This window comes from Theropithecus gelada, chromosome 4 (assembly GCF_003255815.1).
Source record: "Theropithecus gelada isolate Dixy chromosome 4, Tgel_1.0, whole genome shotgun sequence".
Classification (NCBI taxonomy): Eukaryota; Metazoa; Chordata; class Mammalia; order Primates; family Cercopithecidae; genus Theropithecus; species Theropithecus gelada.
The window spans coordinates 27378422-27397294 of NC_037671.1; the positions used below are offsets into that span (position 1 = coordinate 27378422).

The 18873-nt window shown below is 40.9% G+C and overlaps 1 protein-coding gene and 1 pseudogene across 3 annotated transcripts in view; one reads left to right on the forward strand and one right to left on the reverse strand.

Annotated features, from left to right (window-relative positions):
- DCDC2 (doublecortin domain containing 2) overlaps nucleotides 1–18873 on the reverse strand; it is a 217505-nt gene that overhangs the window by 177561 nt on the left and 21071 nt on the right. The window contains exons 2-3 of one of the 2 annotated variants that reach the window (XM_025382793.1): nucleotides 13152–13541; nucleotides 9281–9335 (exon numbers count right to left, since the gene is read on the reverse strand). In XM_025382793.1, the coding sequence (XP_025238578.1) occupies nucleotides 9281–9335; nucleotides 13152–13444 (348 nt within the window). In that variant the 5' untranslated portion in view covers nucleotides 13445–13541. Of the gene's footprint in view, nucleotides 1–9280; nucleotides 9336–13151; nucleotides 13764–18873 lie in introns of those variants that run through there. The other variant, XM_025382792.1, reaches the window with a different exon arrangement.
- Nucleotides 14663–15607, forward strand: LOC112622531 (annotated as a pseudogene). The gene is made up of 3 exons (XR_003119002.1): nucleotides 14663–14845; nucleotides 14971–15097; nucleotides 15238–15607. The product of XR_003119002.1 is annotated as a 40S ribosomal protein S23 pseudogene (transcript).

The following is an 18873-nucleotide window of genomic DNA, read 5'->3' on the forward strand; positions in this document are numbered from 1 at the left end:
TTGATCAGAGCTGATTGGGAGTTATTGACGAATATTTTTCATTAGACTGATATTTGACCGGTTGACAGATACACTTCTGTCTTTCTTAGTCTTGTTTGAACACACATACACACATCCATACACATCCATACACACAGCTCAATGGTGACAAAAGGGTAAAACAAGAAAGTGTGAAAGAAAATGAAATATAGCAGTTGTTCTTCAGCAGAAAACCTTGGTAAGGTCATGAATACTTCGGAATCACCATGGTCACTGATGTGAACTGGCTTTCCTTAAAAGAATGCTTGTTACGCAGCAGTTATATCAGAGTGGTGGGGGAAAGGTATAAAATAAAAGGTTGGGGAGGGGCTTCAATATTGTTGGAAGAATTTGCAAAAGCGTGTTTTATTTTCTTTGATTTATTCAATAAATTAGTAAACCTGACTAACATAATCTGGAAAGATTTCCTCAAGTTAACATAATCCGGAAAGTTTTCCACAAGTTAAAGAAAGAAATATTTAGATTACCTCTTTTGTAGTTACCTCTTTGAAGCCTCTTGGGTCTCAGAATTCCCAAGCTAAAGGTTAGTGAGTTAAACCACATAATCACCATGCCTTCTTGCAATAAGGTTAATAATTAATGCCTGGAATCCCAATTAATGTCTAGAATCAATTTAATGTCTAGAATCCCGTTCCCAACCAAAGCCTTTAAGTAGGAAATCTTATAGTATGTTTCATTAGAGATTATGCCTAATGATTAAACTGAAATGTGAAGTTTTAATAATGATATTCAAAATCTTAAGGACATTCACCTGAGTAACTGACCTGAAGTACAACCCGGGTTCCCACAAACTTTTCAGCAAGACAAAGTTTTGCAGTTTCAAACACTCTCTTCCTTTTTCTCTTCCTCTCCTGGTACTACTAAAATTCTCCACCCCACAAAGAAGAAACAAGGTTGATCCAAGTTCTCCGTAAGAAAATACATCTATCTCAATGTATTCAAGAGAATTCAGAAGGATGTTTACCCAAGAAGAAGGCTGCCACTCTCTGGGAAGATTTTCACTGTGGTCTTACTTTGAGACAGCATTTCTCTGAAGCACAGATAGCACACTTATTCACCAACAGATTCCTTTGAATCAGGTGAGCCTGACCTTCTGCTCTCTCTTCTTGCTTATATTTCTCTTGTGACTGGTTATTGAGGGTTATTGATGGATATCAATAGCAGATGAGGAAGAACAGATAAAAGAAGGGGAAACCCAAAGCAGACTACTAATGTTTTAAATACAAATGTGGAAAAGAGAGTAAAAATTATCTTTACTGCAAGGCTGGGCATGGTGGCTCATGCCTGTAATCACAGCACTTTGGGAGGCTGAGGCAGGTGGATCACTTCAGGTCAGGAGTTTGAGACCAGCCTGGCCAACATGGTGAAACCCCATCTCTACTAATAATACAAAAATTAGCCAGGCGTAGTGGCACACACTTGTAGTCGCAGCTACTCAGGAGGCTGAGGCACGAGAATTGCTTGAACCCTGGGAGGGGAAATTGCAGTGAACTGGGATCGCTCAAGAGAGATTCTGTCTCAAAAAAAAAAAAAAAATTCTTTACTGCTGATCCTGAGAACATGGATTCACAGAAACAAAAATGAATGTCCAACTTGTTCTGTATTAGAAATTAATGGGAATGTGGAGTAGGGGTAGTATAGAAAAGAAGGAGGGAAAAAAGAAAGAAGTCATCAAGAAGCATGGCCACAGGCTGGAGCCTGAATTGGCACATAAGACCAAGGTATTTTTAAGAATGGGGAAGTATAACATCATGTAGAGTTGTCAACACTTCTACGTGACTGAGAATATCCACTCCAGTTCTACACACCATTGATAAATTTCACCACACACAAGCCAGGTGTGGTGGCTCACGTCTGTGCTCCCAGCACTTTGGGAGGCCGAGGTGGGTGGATCACCTGAGGTCAGGAGTTCGAGACCAGCCTAGGCAACATGACAAACCCCCATCTCTACTAAATATACAAATTTAGCCAGGTGTGGTGGCAGGTGCCTATAATCCCAGCTACTGGTGGCTAAGGCATGGAGAATCACTTGAACCTGGGAGATGGAGTTTGCAGAGAGCCAAGATTGCACCATTGTGCTCCAGCCTGGATGACAGAAAGAGACTCCGTTTCAAAAAAAAAGGACAAAGAAAAAGAAAAAAAAAATCACCACACACAAACTTGTATGAGTGAGGTATTCTTGTGGACATTAATGAAAGAATTTCATCTCTGGGTTGATGGGGTCTTAAACAGACACAAACTGTAAGAGAACAAGAGAATCCATAACTCAACCAATACTTCAGAAGCAGAAACTCAGAAGAAGAGGTGGGCATGAGATAATAATACCTGTGGAATTCACATAAGGGAAGAAAAAGGCTAAGCAATGGAGATTCAAGCCTACTTATCCTGATCATAAGAGAGGGTTGGACAACACCAGCTATTATTCAGGTTGCAATGAGTAGGCTAGGTGTTTATAACTTTAGGAAAATAGAAAATACTTTCCAGGAATTAGGTGTTTTTAATTCTTCAAAAATCAATCCCATTATCCTCTGACTTATTATCAGTAATAAAGTTCAAAAGCTATTTAGCCCCCTAAATACAGCTCTTGAATCAAAGAAATCTGCCTCACACCAGGTTCTGCAACAAAGACCAACACTGGTAGAGTTAAAATCAAGAGATACCACACTAGGAAGGCTAAAGATTAGTAAGCTTCATGGACAGAAACCAGGAGCTTAGTTTCCAGCTAACAACCACAATGCCTAGCACATAACAGGCACACAATAAATATAGTTGACCCTCCATATGAATCAGTTCTGCACCCACAGATTCAACCAACCACAGATCAAGAAAGAAAGAAAAAGGAAAAAACTCAACATTTAAAAATGACATAAAAACAATACAGTATAACAACTATTTACATAGCATTTACATTGCACTAGGTATTACTAGTAATCTAAAGATGATTTAAAGTATACGGGGGAATGTGCATAGGTTATATGCAAATATGATGATATTTATATAAAGACTTGAGCATCCTTGGATTTTGGTATCCTCACGGGGTACTGGAACCAATCCCTAGGACTGAGAATACTGGAGGATAACTCTGCTTGTTGCATGAATAGCATTCATTCAATATAGCTGCAAATTATCCTACAGGGGCAATAAATGTATCAAATAAAGATTTAACTACAACTAATTTTACCCCTGAAACAAAATCTAAATAGGTGGTGGGAAAAAAAGACTTTTAAATTATTTGTGATATCCTATCCATTATGTGAAAATCAGAATAACCAGGCATGTGCAAGGCAAATGGACATCTACCTAAATTGGCTCAAAAGGAAGATCAAAACCATAGCAAATTTAAACAATTCCCAGCCTTCAGTATGGTGGGTACTATACAGGATTAGCAGACCTCCTAGAGACTACAATCTAACAGACAACTCCGATGTATATGTTAAAGCCTAATCAGAAGTCTAACAGGAGCAAGCCTGCAATCTGACAAAATCAGATGTGTGGACTTGGTGTAGCAAGTGTCAGCACTTAAATAATCCATAAAATGACAGTGAGAAAGAGGCAGGAAAGTTTGTAGGTTTCTAGGGTTTGGAATCTCACTGAAAGATTCTAAAGAGCTAAGGGAAACAGAGATCAGTTCTAGATTGGTTTCTGTTTTTAAGGTGAAATTAAAAGAATCAGGGATTAACCAGGGGTTGTATGAGGTAAGAGAAGTTTAGCCAATAAAGATCTCAGTAAAAGACAGGAATAGCAAAGCAAGACTGAGAGTATCAGCAGTAAGAAAGTAGCCACCATAGGAGAAACAATGTTTCCTGTTAATTTTTTTTTTTTTTTTTTTTTTTTTCCGGGGGGACGGAGTCTCACGCTGTCGCCCAGGCTGGAGTGCAGTGGCCGGATCTCAGCTCACTGCAAGCTCCGCCTCCCAGGTTTACGCCATTCTCCTGCCTCAGCCTCCCGAGTGAGTAACTGGGACTACAGGCGCCTGCCACCTCGCCCAGCTAGTTTTTTATATTTTTTAGTAGAGACAGGGTTTCACCATGTTAGCCAGGATGGTCTCGATCTCCTGACCTCGTGATGCACCCATCTCGGCCTCCCAAAGTGCTGGGATTACATCCTGTTAATTTTATAGTTGGCTTTAAATGTGTCTACCCTCTAAGCCTGGTTAATAGCAAGGCAACCTTCTCCTCTTTTCCATGCAAGTTGATTTTCACTCTTTCTGCTAGAGACTGACTTTGACTCTTATACAGATATAATTATTAAATAACGCCCTCAATCAAGTTGTAGAAGGAGACTTTCTCAAAACTTTGATCTAAGAGAAACAGGCCAAAAAACCAAAGAGACTATTATAGTTTAAACCATTTCAAACTCGCTGACCTACAGCCCTAATCCAATCTGCACTTCCTTGGTCCTCTGAGCACACCTCTAGCACAGCCACCTGCCACTAGATCATCATAGCTGGTTTACTTCTCTGTCTCTTCTCCTACACCCTGAACTCCCAAAGAGCAAGGGCAGGGAAGTATCCATTTTATGCCTAGTGCCTAGCACAGTTCCCAGCCCATCATAAGTGCTCCGAAGTCAAGCTGCCTGCTCTTTCCCTCTGTATATAATGTGTACCAAAGCCCTTTACACAGTAAAACAGATTTGTACTCTGAAGATCATTTAATAACGTCATTAATTCCACCTTGAATGGTTATGGGAAAAAAAAAAAGAATGTCATTATATGAAGGATGCACTACACAGATGAGACATGAGGTACAGGAATGAACAGTGAGATCTCCAACGCCAGTTCAAAGCAGAAGGACGCTTCCATTTGAAGGGTCCACAGATGGCTTTGCTGCAACACGATAAAGCCAGAAGCACTTGAACTAAATGTCTCAATGCAAACTATATCTACTAAATTGAATCACTTATTATGTGGTACTAGAGATGCTCGTCTGTCTTTTCAGCAAGACTATAAATTCCCAGAGGTGAGAGGTCATGCATGTCTTGTTTTTGCTTACTCTGCCCACTGCATTGTATAGGCATTCAGTAACATGGAAGCAAAGAGGACAAGGTAGGAAAACAAGAAGAGAGGAAGCAGAAATCACATTCAGTAAAACAAAAGGGTAGGGGCAAGAGTAAGTGCTGGTGAAGGCATCACACATGCAGAATCAGAGGTCTCCACTGCATGAGGACAGAGGACTCCCACAGGCTGCTTAAGGTACAGAGGAAAGAAAGGAGCTGGTAAATCAACTTGGGACTTAGAAGATAGATGAGATGTGAAACTGGACTGAGAGTGTGAGAGGAGGAAGCAAAGAGAGGATTGGGAAGTCATAAATACAAGGAGATGAGTTACCAAGGTCAGAAGCTAAGAAAACTGTCTTCATCGAACCACCACTGACACAGGGAAAGTGGGAAGAAAAACGAAAATATAGTTATACAAAATGACTCAGGAGCAGAAAAAAGAGTACAAGGGCAATCTAGGAGATCTGTTTATTTAGATATTAGTAAAAGCTGGACTTGTGTGTAGAGAGACAGGGATAGGCTGCTCTGAGCCCATATGGTGCCCTGACTCTGAGGTGGGTGCAAACAACCACACAGTCATCTTATTCCTCTTTCTTTTATTCTTCTATCTCTTTATTCCCCCGCTCCAACCCATTACTTCCTGCTGTGCAAAGTGTTCACCAAATAGGACCCTATACTTCTTTTGGGTTAGGCCCATTACAGTTCTGCCTTTCCCCGACCCTATGATGAGGCCATGAAGAGGAAGAGGAATAGCACTGGCTGTCCTTTAAGTGTTGCTTCAAAGGTGAGCCTCATGGAACCAGCAAGCAGTGACACAAACCACAAAAGAATTTCCAATGTCGAGGTGACACACACATTCTGGTTAGCATGACCTGCGGTCAGTAAGCAGGTGCCATCTTGTCTAAATTATTAACTACGTAAGAGCAACAGATCGTACCCATGGTCTTGGGTGAGCTGCTCTGGAAAAAGAGAAGGAATAACTCCCAGCACTCACTGAAAGGGTGTCCCAGTCACAGTGGGTAGGACCCAGTGCCACGCGCTCTGCATGACCCCATTGAAATGCCAAGGTCTTTCCATGTAAAATGTATTTGGAATAATTCGAATTAGTATGTTTTAGGTAACCAGAAAAACTGAATTGTGTATACTGGGGTGGTGGCTTTTATTATGCAGGCCCATCACTGAAAACTCAAACTCTATGAAATTGCCTTAGATTTGAGAGAAATGCCCCCCAATTTAGTAAATAAGTTATTTTACTCATCCCTCGTAATGACACATTTTGAATTTTTTTGTGCTACTACAGCACTGAAACTCACCATATAAAACAACTCTTAACCCTCCAATTTCATGAAGTATTCATGTTCTAAATCCACCTCAAAAATAATTCTCTATTGATCTCCCTTTATATATCATCATACTCCAAAGAATGCTTATCCTCAATAGCACTTAACAAGATGTGCAGTCTTTTCTCAACACGTTGATGTTGAAAGGAAATACCCACCTAAGATTTTTAAAGATCTATAATTTTTGTGAAATGCCAGTGTTCTACCAAGTCTGTTCTTGAATTTTGAGCATAGATCATCCTCCAACTTATCAACTTGTTGAACTCCAAAAGTTTGATTATAATTAAGTTGTGAGAAAGAGAAAGGTAATTTCCCATACTAAAAATCACACACCATAGTTAGGTTCTCAGGGCAGCCTACAAAACTCTTTTCCACTCATGCTCTACCTAAAACAGCAGTAAAAATACCATAGAATCCTGAGTCAAAGTGTTATTTCCAGAAGAAAAACGCTCTCACAGTTTGCTTTTTAGATGCCAAGAACCCAAAAACCTTCCTTTCTGGCAATGAAAGTAGGGGCTGCCTTTGCTCAAAGCAGACTTCGGAGGGTGAAGGTCATGGTGCGAACTTTGGGGAGAAAGGTATCTCCAGACTGGACATGTGAAGTGAGGGAAGTGAACACACTGCTTGTCCAGACCTGGAGGAAAGTTTACAACAGGAGGGCACAGTGGGAGACAGGACTCCTGCGAACAAGTGGGAAAGCTGGGCATGAGTGCATGGAAGATGCGGGAAAGAACATGGACAAGCAGTTTCTCATCACCTTTTCCCATCTCCTTTGCATTTCGCCATTTCTTCTACTTCTCTCTTTTCATCTCCTTTGGAAGGGTTTATGGGTAAGGACTGAGAGGAAATAAAAGACCACAGCAGGGCAGCAAGAGGAAAGGAGTAAGTGGGAGAGAGTCACCAGTAGGCAACAGGATAAAAGAAATGCAGTCTTTTATTTGGAGACAAGCAGTAGGTTTTTCACAGGTAAAGTGTGCATCCATAAATAAGGATCTTGTACGTTGGCTCATGAGTAAATGCAAAGTAAAGAGAAACAATGGTTACTGTCCCCAAAGTGGAAGAACAATAAGCAAATTAAATGAACTGGAGTTTCTGTGACTGCTTCTATTATTAAAAACACTATTTTAAGGCTGGGCATGAGCCTGTAATCCCAGTACTTTGGGAGGCTGAGGCAGGCGGATCATGAGGTCAGGAGTTCGAGACCAGCCTGACCAACATGCTGAAACCCCGTCTCTACTAAAAACAAAAAATTAGCCGGGTGTGGTGGCACATGCCTATAATCCCAGCTACTCAGGAGGTTGAGGCAAAAGAATCCCTTGAACCCTGGAGGGGGAGGTTGCAGTGAGCAGAGATCAAGCCACTGCACTCCAGCCTGGGCAACAGAGGGAGACCTTGTCTCAAAATATATATATATTTACAAATATATATATTTATATTTTTATATATAATATATATACATATATTAAGAAAAAGTATATTCGATAAGTCTATTGCACACCTGTTGTCCTTTACTAGGGATAATATCTTCAGCAAAGACACTGGAATCCAGAGTAAATATACTGTGCTCACATTTTTTGGAAATTCACACATCTCAAATTCTATTGCAGAAGTCCAGGTTCCATCACCCATTTCATGCAAGGTAGCATACTTTAAACAGGTGTGTATCCTTTCATCAGAATCCCATCCAGAACAAATTCACAGAAGTGTCCTTTATTACTACTCTACTTGAGACAGCTATCAACTGGCGGTCATTCTTTAGCTATATCGTAAATGTATACCTTTGTCTACTTGAAGCTACAAAGCCTATCACTTTCATGACTAATCAGTTTGATGCACTGAAAATAAAATATATATATATATTAATTATGTTAAATGATGTCTGGGAAGGGTACCTCTTTCTACAGATTATTTGAATCATGAATTTAACCTCATATTCTTCAAATACTGTACAATTAGAATTTTTTTCTTATGCAATATTTTTTCTAGAGGGGCCTATTTGGTCCTATTAGGCACAAACATGGTGTGAGAGGAAATGGTGAGTATTGAGGAGAGTCCCTCCAGGGCTCTGGACTGCAAGTGAGGAAAACTACTTTTCCTGTTGGCCGTTTCTTCATTGGCAGAACTTACCCATTGGGAGCACGTGTTTATTTGGGGTCTGAATGGGAAGAGTGGCTGTCTGGGCTGGTGAACACAAGCCTATTCTGGATCTAACTACAATTTTCCCTGTCTCAAGCTATGGCCTCGACTTTGTTTTTAATCTAATATTTTCATTCACAAACTAAAGAATACATCCTACAGAATACCTAAAACTCCACCAGGGTTTCAGAAGCTATGTGTGGAATGTGGTATTCTGAATATTTCACAAGCTCCTTTTCCAACCTTCACATAAGCTTTCAGGAACAATGCTTAACTTGCACTTTGATAGAAGCTAAAACACAGGTGTTTTCCTGATGTCACCAAGCATCCAACATGACATCTACTCATCTTCTTAGAAAGCCTCAGGGGCAGTCAGAGTGACGCTGGCTATTTCAAACACTGAGTTATCAGAGGCACATTAGGATGAGGATGTAGCTTTGGTAAAGATTTATCTAACAATGCTCAGAATCTTCTCACTTGACAGGGAAACTTCCCGTGGATTTCAATCAGAGAACATGTAGCTAGAAAAGAGAAAAACATGTTTTGTCTCATCTTGACATATGCTGCACATCTTAGAACATCTACCCAGTCTTTTCATTTCTGACAGTGATTCAAAGAAAGAATTATCTTTGCCTTAAAACATATAATGTACCATTTCTTTACATTAGAGAACTCATCAAAGTAGAACACCGACCAAATCTCTAAGACACACCATAAGAAACAAATGGCACCATTGTTTATTTGAATCTTCAAAATAATATTTGCATTACCTCTGTATTAACAACTTCCATTGGTCTTTTCTTGATTTCTCCTATGTCCAAGTAACTGAGGAAAAAACAAACAAACAATAAGAGTTGCTTTTACAGACTTTAAGTCAGTAATTTGTTTTAAAAAATCATTAAAAAATAAAGCAACTCAGAGGAAATACTCAACCTTAAAGCAAACAAAAATAGCTACTAATTAAAAGCAATTACAATAGTAAAAACTGCTTGCAGTGTCACCAACCAGAGCTGACACATGTCTACCCTAAACTTCAAGAGACGGAAAGTCTTAGAAATACATACATCTATTAGGGAACATTTTTCCCTCTTAATAGTTAGCTGCTTACTGTATACACTGTATTCTTACAGATCTGATTTTTTAAAAGAGTGGCTTATGTGCAAAGCTGCTTAACTGTTCCATTAAATACAGGCTTTAGGTCAAAGGAAGTACTGATAGCATGCATTCAGGTAACGAACTGGGAAAGGCTGAGAAATTATTTTCTCTATGAGAGCACCTTAATGATACAAAAACACTCAGTCATGTGGGATGACTTTGGTAATTGGTTCAGCTCAGAAACAGATGGGTGGACTAATTAACCTCTGGAGACCCCTATTACTCCATTACTATTTGCTCTAGATATTGACAGTGATCATTCTTTAGCTGTCACATAAGCACAACCTGAAATTGTATACCTTTGTCAACTTCACGTATAATATCACTGTGCTGTGGTTCCAGTTTTAAATGGTCCCTAAACTGTGCTTCATACATAAAATGTGCTAAATAAACATTTTAATATTAAAAATATAAACCTAACATTTAATTTATAATAATAGATCGACCCTTTACCCCAACTACTATAATTGCCAACTTGTCCCCAAAAAAGCTTATGTTAGAATTAATTTTGGCTATTGAAATGTTTTTATTGTTGCTGTTTGCCTTTTTGGATAAAATACTTTAGTTAATTGATACATCCAGAAATTGCCATACATTGCCCCTATATAAAAGTAGTCATATATTATAAAACAGTGCAAACACTCCATCTCAGCAACAAAATGGGTCTTTTGTGGAACTGCAGGGACGGAGTTTTGAAATAATACCAAAATATTCTGTCATGTGCAGGAAAGTGGTTTCAGATCTACAAGATTAATGCTGTAGAGTCAACTTCCAACAAGGCACTAGGAAAGTTTTGAGGAAAATAATCTCTAGAATTCTCTGCTATAAAATAAAGGTTTTGAATGTGTGGTCTCACATTTGAAATAAATAAGGGTTTAAGAGCTACCTGACCTTTAGTTATCGTTTCAAAAATATTAGAAAAATCTAAGTGAAAGCAATTCAAGCAGAGATTTGATCAGTTCCACTTGAAAAAGATGTTGCTATCTTTCCCAACATCATTTGGGGTCTAAATGAAAGCCCACGAATTGTCCTTAACATCATTTGGGCTTTCTTTTGTTCTGACAGTTTCTCCATTCATTACATAAACTTACAAGTGCTAAGTTTCAAATACATTCAACATTCAAGTATTCTTGGCTTCTATCATTATAATCATAGATACTACTTCTTTAACACAAATAAAATAGTCATCTGTCAGCATGGAAACCTAACCATGGACACTGTTATAACAAATTCAGTTTTTTATGTATAAACTAAAAGCAAAAATAACATGCAAATCTCTTAGAGAGATTTGAGTACACTTTCTATTTGGTGTGGAACTGTATCTTTTTTTTTTTTTTAAATCTTGTGAGTTGGTAGGACCAAATAAACAAAAGAACATGAATTATAAAAGTGAGTCTACAAGTTTCAACCGTTCAGAGATTCTGAACCAGATTTTCGTTTCCATGAAATTGCTTTATATGGAAATATTTAATAAAAAATAAAGTATGTAACAAAAGGAACTGGTCATAGAGGTGTCTTACATTTATGTAAAACTTGGTGTTTACAAAACACACTCATCTATAGCATTTACTTTTATCACAGCCCTGTGTAGTACAAATGGTTATGTACCTTTTCTGTATTAAAAAACTGACTAGCTGAGTCAAGTGACTTGTCCAAGGACACAGAGTTGATCAGCAACTAAGTCTTCAGTCTTCTGATTTTAAGTTTATTTTAAGTATGCAGTTTCATTTAGCCCTTTTTTATGAAGTTTAACAAAGCATGCTTAAGAAGCTTGGGAGGGGGAATAAATCCAAATATATCCCTCACTTTCCATGAAAAGAATGTCTGACATAACAAAAAGTATAACAGAATACCTAGAACTCAATTTAAACAAATATAGGTGAGGATGGATTACATTCAAGAACTTTAGTGATATTTTGAAAAATATTTCTATGTAGTTAAAAATCTTTATTGGAATTTTAATTATGAAGAATCCAATAATGCTTATGAATTCATAAGCTTAGATTTATGGTCAAGGCTTTTTGCTATCCTGGGGCCCAAGATGAATTTCAATTAAAATGTTCTATTAAACTATGGAATACAGAGTTACCATATGATCCAGCAATTTCATTCTTAGGTATACACCAAAGAGAAATGATAACTTGTACACAAATATTCATAGATGCATTATTCATAATAGCGAAAATGTAAAACAGTCCAAATATACATCAAGTGATTAATGGATAAGCATGGATGTAAAAGGTAGTATACCCAAATCATGATTCAACAATAAAAAGAATGAAGTACTGATACATGCTACAACATGGATGAACCTTGAAAATATTACAGTTAAGTGAAATAAGCCAGACATAAAGACCATATATCATATGATTCCATTTATATGATATGTCCAGAATAGACAAATCCATAGATTCAGAAAATAGATTAGTGGCTACCAGATGACAGGGGAAAGAGGAACCTGGGAGGTACAAATGTTTTGGCGGGAGGGCTGGAAATAAACTACAATTAGTTGGTGGTGATGGTTGCACAACTCTGAATACGCTGAAAGCCAATAAAATGGTTGGATTTTATGCTGTGATAACTCTATCTCAATAAAGCTATAAAAAAAAATGGAATGAAAAATTCTACCTGTCCTATAATGCCCACCCCAACCAACTCTCAACTCACAATTCACACATAACCTTATTTTTCTAATTGCACGTATCTCTTTGTACCTTGCATTAAAATTGTTAGTATGAAGGTAGTCCAGTTAGATTGAAAGCTCCTAAAGACAAGGAATCATGCCTTGCTCGTCTTTGTTCCCTGAATTGAGGGTTTCTTAATTCACTGAACACTTACTATGAGTGAACTCAAGAGCTGGGAATAAGGACCCCTGGGAATAAGGACCATTGCTGGAGACAGACAGTCGACAAATACAGTTAGCCAGTAAACTCTTCCTGCATTAGGCTAACAGCATAAACATGCAGGGGGTGGAGCAGGGTCACAAAAGTAAGTGGTGTCAATTCTACTTGGAATGAAGGGTTGAAATAATTTAAACAGTATGGGAAATGCAGAGCAATTTTCTCCTCTGGTGACAATATAGTGTCCAACACTTGGAAGTGATTTTTAAGAATATTTATTTAAATTAAAAGGATGGAGTTCCAAGAAAAAAAATAAGGAAAAGGAAAGAAAAAACTGAACAGAAAACGCAGAAGTATCAGTTTGGTCACTAACCTTTGCAAGGATAATTTTTTTTTAAGATTCCTGTTGTTTATACACAAATTTTAAGTTTACTCCTACTGTTACCCAAGTGAAATTCCTTCTCCAGTCACAGTGTCAATCTCTGCCCCCCAACTGCAACGAGAGTTTTGAGTGGCATCAGTCACACCGAGAAGTCACAGCCCCTCAACCACTGAGGTGTGGGGGGGTAAAGATCTGCATTTCCTCATGTCAAGCCCGCACGACAGGGCACCTGAAATGGGTGGGCGGTGGGGAAGAACGACTCACTTGAGTTTCTTGAAGGCTTCCTGGCCTCCAGCCACGTAGTTGCCCCCGCTCTGGATCTGGTCTAGCTTCCGGATGCGGTGGCCAGTCCGCGGGGTGTAGATGTTCCTGACGGCCCCAAAGGGTGCCTGAACGCCGCCGGTCACCTCCTTCAGGAAGACGTCGAAGCTGGACACCTTCTTCTCATGGATGACGACGCGGCGCCCCGCGAAGAAGGGGTCCCCGTTGCGGTACACAAGCACGCTCTTCACGACGGGCTGAGACAGGTGGCTGGACCTGGCGCTGCTGCCGCTCATCTTCCCCGCTGGCCACAGCCTCAGCTGGCTGCTCCGCGCTGGGAGGCACCTCCGCTTCCCCAGAGGCCTCACAGCACCCAGGGCGCGGGATCGCCTCCTGAAACGAACGAGAAACTGACGAATCCACAGGTAAAGAGAAGTAACGGCCGTGCGCCTGGCGTCCACCCCGCGGAGACACTAGGAGCTGCAGGACTCGGAGTAGACGTTCAAGTTTTTCACCGTGGCGTGCACAACCAATCAGGGCCCGCAGTGCGCGCACCACACCTGGTTCACCAGCTACCGGCAAAATGAAGGTGGACCTCCTCGGAGCAGGAGCAGGAACCGCGCGGGGGCTTGGAGCAGGCACGCCGAGTGAGGGAAGGAGAGAGGAGGAGACACACACACACATACACACACACACACACACACACACACACACACATTAATATGGTGAAACCCAATTTCTCATATCTGTGCTACCCTTTCCAAACAGCCTAATTTTTCTTTTCTCTCTTCTTGCACCCTTACCCCTCAATCTCCTGCTTTCTCCCAAATTAAAGCAATTAAGTTCCTGGCTGTAGTTGCCCAGGTTTTTCTCTGTTGGAAGATAAATGTGCAAAGCCAGGCGCGGTGGCTTACGCCTGCAAATTCCAGTACTTTGAGGGGCTGAGGCGGGAGGATTGCCTAAGACCAGGAGTTCTAGACCAGCCTGGGAAACACAGGGAAACCCCCGTCTCTATGATGCGCCTGTGATCGCTTGAGGTAAGGAGTTTGAGACCAGCCTGACCCAGTAGCTATAATTTAAAAAAAAAAAGTAGGTGGGCATGGTGTGAGCCTGTGGACCCAGCCATCTCGGAGGCTGAGGCGGGAGGATCACTTGAGCCCGGGAGGTCGAGGCTGCAGTAACCTATGATTTTGCCACTGCACTCCAGCCTGGACGACACAGCAAGACCCCGTCAGAAAAAGGAGAGAGAGAGAGAGAGAGAGAGAGAGAAAGAGAGAGCAAGAGACTGTGTCCGGGTACGGTGACTCATGCCTGTAATCCCAGCATTTTGGGAAACTGAGGCAAGAGGCTCACTTGAGCCCGGGAGTTTGAGATCAACCTGAGCAACACAGCAATAGCTCATCCCAGAAGGACAGAGGGAAGGAAGGAAGGGAAAAATAAATGTAAGTGAATGAATGAATGAATGAGAAATAGAGGGAAGACTCGCGCGTCTAGGACCCCTAACCCCCTCCCCAATGGTCAGCGCCGCCTGGCGGCGAAGCGCGGGTGCGCATCACGTGAACACAGCAGGCATCGCGCAAGCGGGGCCCTGGTTGGGGAGGCGGGCCGGGGAGATGCCCTCCGCGGTAGTACCTACCTACGCTCGCCTGCTAGAGAGGGGAGGGGAGTTCGGGCGCCAGCCGCGCTGGGGCGGGGCTGTGGCACAGTGGTGAACTCTGCGGCGGCCTCGCGTCGCTCACGCTGTTCCTCCAGCTGCTGTCACCTCAGCGGGCCTCCCTCACCCCAGGGGGAACGGAGTTGTTATTTCCCGCTGTTTCCATAGCAACCGCAGCCTAGCGCGGGGAGCGAGTCGGTGAACCAGGCCTGGCTTGAGCCTGGCTCCCTGGGATATGCTGGCTGCCTCGGGCAGAGGCGGAAGAACAGGGATTTGGAGGAAGAGGGAGAAACAGGTGACATTATCATGCGCTCATTCAATAAATGGACGCCTGCTGTATGCCAGGCCCTGTACTAGTTGGGGCCACGGCGGTGAAAAAGAAAACCTACAAAATTTTGAGTGCCGCCCCCATTTGGGCACAGCCCTGAAAGCCAGCCAGCCCTTTTGGAGGTGCTTCTCATGCAAAAGGAATCGTCCTGGAAAAAGTAGGAGTTGAAGCCAAACAGCCAAATTCTGCCATTAGGAAGTGTGTCACGGTCCAGCTGATCAAGAATGGCAAGAAAATCACAGCCTCTGTACCCAACGACGTTTGCTTGAACTTTATTGAGGAAAACGATGAAGTTCTGGTTGCTGGATTTGGTCGCAAAGGTCATGCTGTTGGAGATATTCCTGGAGTCCGCTTTAAGGTTGTCAAAGTAGCCAATGTGTCTCTTCTGGCCCTATACAAAGGCAAGAAGGAAAGACCAAGATCATAAATTTTAATAGTGAACACACTGTAGTAATAAATTTTCATATGCCAAAAAAATAAAAATAAAAATTTTGAGTGCCTACGCTGTGCCAAGCTTTACGCCAGGGAAAGGATTTTTCACTGCCGCAAGAAGGCTAAATGTCTGACTGGCTGTCCAAGAGCCCACATCTGTGCTATTTGTGTAGATTGTTAGCTCTGTCTGAGGAATAACAAGGGAGAGGAGTTGTGAGAATAGTAAGAGCCCCAGTAAAGAGTCGCTTTGTCCAGTCCAGTCTGGGACATACATATTATGGCACCAGGAAAATGTTTAAAGAGTCGAAATCTTGCAGCTCATCTCTGCCAGTGTCCATCATTCCTCCTAAGACTTTTCTACCATGTGTCAGGTCCAAATTACTGGGTGTTCCTAACTCGTCGTGTATGAATAAAAAGAATAACTGCCATTAATTGAACACTATAACCATGGACCAGGTATTATGTAAGGCACTTTATGTAGGTTATCTAATTTAATATTCACAATAACCTTCAGAGGTAAACATTATTCTTTCCTCAGATGAGGAAACGGAAGGGTAGAGAAATCAAAGAAATTTACCTCGGGTCACACACAGGAGTTCAAACCCATTCGCAGGTTCTAAGGATTAGAAAACGAAAGAGAGAGGGAGAGAGTTCAAACCCAGTTCTGTCTTATTCCACAAGCTCCGTAACCACTGTCGTACCACTGTGAAAGATGAATGTGTGGGACATTGCAATCTGGAGAGAAACATTTTTTTCCCTTCGAGATTTCTGTTCTGAAGAAACACTTTTATTAAAGCCATGTAATACATTAATGCTTTGAAAGTTAACAGTTTTCAAACGCAGGAACAAAAAACCAAACACCCGTGTGTTCTCATATAAGTAGGAGCTAAATGAGGAAAACTCATGGACACAAAGAAGGGAACAACAGACACTGGGGCCTAGTTGAGGGTGGAGCATGGAAGGAGGGAGAGGAGCAGAAAAAATAACTACTGAGTGCTAGGCTTAGTACCTGGGCGATGAAATAATCTGTACAAAAAACCCCCGTGACACGGATTGCCTATATAACAAACCTGCACATGTACCCCTGAACCTAAAATAAAAGTTAAAAAAAAAAAGGTAACAAGTTTCAAAAGAAGGCCAAAGAGAACAATACACGGAGGAAATAGACAAGGGAAATTTTGTGAGCTGGTTGTGGAGAATACACAGGTTGAGGGATGGATGGGGAAAATATCTGTGAAAATGTGCTACCACATAGGTAAGACAAAATACTTGTTATGTAGAATGGAAGGCAATTAAGTAGTCCCCTCCCCAAACAGCCTAAAATTCCTATCATCTATGTTAACCCAATGTAAAATGAAACTGTGTGGCCTCTTATTCAAAAATTAAGAATTTGATGATAGCAACAGCAGAGCATTAAACCAATCATGATATGGGACCCCGTCGTCAGCCCATGAAGCTCCCCACATCAAGTCTATGCCTCCCACTGTGGTATCTCCAGCCCGAATTTGTCTCCTGAGCTTAGATTCATTTATCCAGATGTCTCTTGGATAAGATGTGGTGATAAATGTTTAACTGCTGGCTTTTAGGAGGGAAGAGAAGGCCTTGATTCATAGTATTTGCCAATCTCTGTAGTTTACTCCAAATATGGCCAATTTCCAGATACCAATCTAACATCAGTGATGCCAAGGAAGGTGCAGTAGCAAGTCATTTTATGCTATTTCCACCATGCAGGCACAGCAGACTTAAGTAACTTTAAGAGCACAGATAGTAGTAAAATGTAGATAGAGATGAGTTTTGAGTATTTATTATCTTTGTTTTCAATGTAATTTATTTAATTGTATATTTATACAATTATTTTTTATTTAATTGTATATTTAACAATTATTTTTTATTTAATCATATATTTATACAGTCACTTTTTAACAATGCCCATGTTTACAATTCCTGAGAATTTAACAAGTGCCTCACACACCAGAACAAGGCGGTTCCAGGCACACAATTCTCCGGACAATGTCTCTAGACCATCTAAAAGGCAGCCTAGACTCGAAACGTTTACGTGATCTCAAGTTTTCCTCAAAAACACTTTTCCTATGTTTCCTGTCTCCACAAATGGACCCTCATCTACTCATTTGCTCAAAGCTAGAACATATCCACTTCTCTTCTTCATAGAACACATTTAACTGTGGCAGAGAAACAATGACAAGAACAGTCAGATATCTGCAGTCTCTCTCCATGCTCCTGTTGCTTGCTGAACTGGTTTTGGAGCTCTTCTCTCTTGAGCAAAGTCTGAACACTGAGCAAAGAGAGAAGGCTTTAAGAAGCCAGAAAGGTTAGATAAACCCTGATCATGAAGAGCTGAGGTAGAATGAGGAGCAGAATGCTGAGGAATGAGGAGCTTCAGATGGATACAAGGGAATGTTTGAGAACACACATAGGAAAGGAGGGGAGAGTTTTGTATTTTAGCTTCTTCCTAAGTATATGAAAGGCATTGAGAATGAGAGAGATGGCCAAAGAAGATTCTTAAAAAAAGTTTTGCTGTGCATTAAAAATAATACCACCAGCAGGGCATGGTGGCTCAAGCCTGTAATCGCAGCACTTTGAGAGGCTGAGGCAGGTGGATCACTTGAGCCCAGCAGTTCAAGACCAGCCTGGCCAACATGGTGAAACCCCATTTCTAAAAAAACAAAAAACAAAAAAAAAATTATCCAGGCATAGTGGCATGCACCTGTAGTCCCAGCTACTCAGGAGACTGAGGTGAGAGAATCACCAGAGCCTGGGAGGTTGAGGCTGCAGTGAGCCACGATCATGCCATTACACTCCAACCTGAGTAAGAGAATGAGACCCTGTCTCAAAAAATCAAAAAGAAAAATAATAATACCAACAAGGCATTTGCTGTTTCCTCAAGAGCCTAAATCTCTGAAATGCTTTCAATTATATATTTCTGCTTAAACAATATTTATTTTGATGTAATACTGTGCTAAAACCAGACCACATCGCACCCTAGGTTTATAAGGGCTCTTCAACTAATCACCAGGTTCTATCAATTCTACCTCTTTCTACCTCTCAAATGTTTCTTAAATCCATTCACTTATCTCCACACCCATTTCCACTTTTGAATTCAAGGCATCATCATCCCCTAAGAGGTAACCCTGTTTCCAGTTTGCTTCCTTGTTATCCATTCTCCACAGAACAGTCAGCCTGAAAGGTTGCTGAAAACACAGATCTACCCATTTCACTTTCCAGCTTAAAATTCTTCAAATCCTTATCATTTCTCTTACAGTGAAATCCAATATCATCAACTTTGATTACAA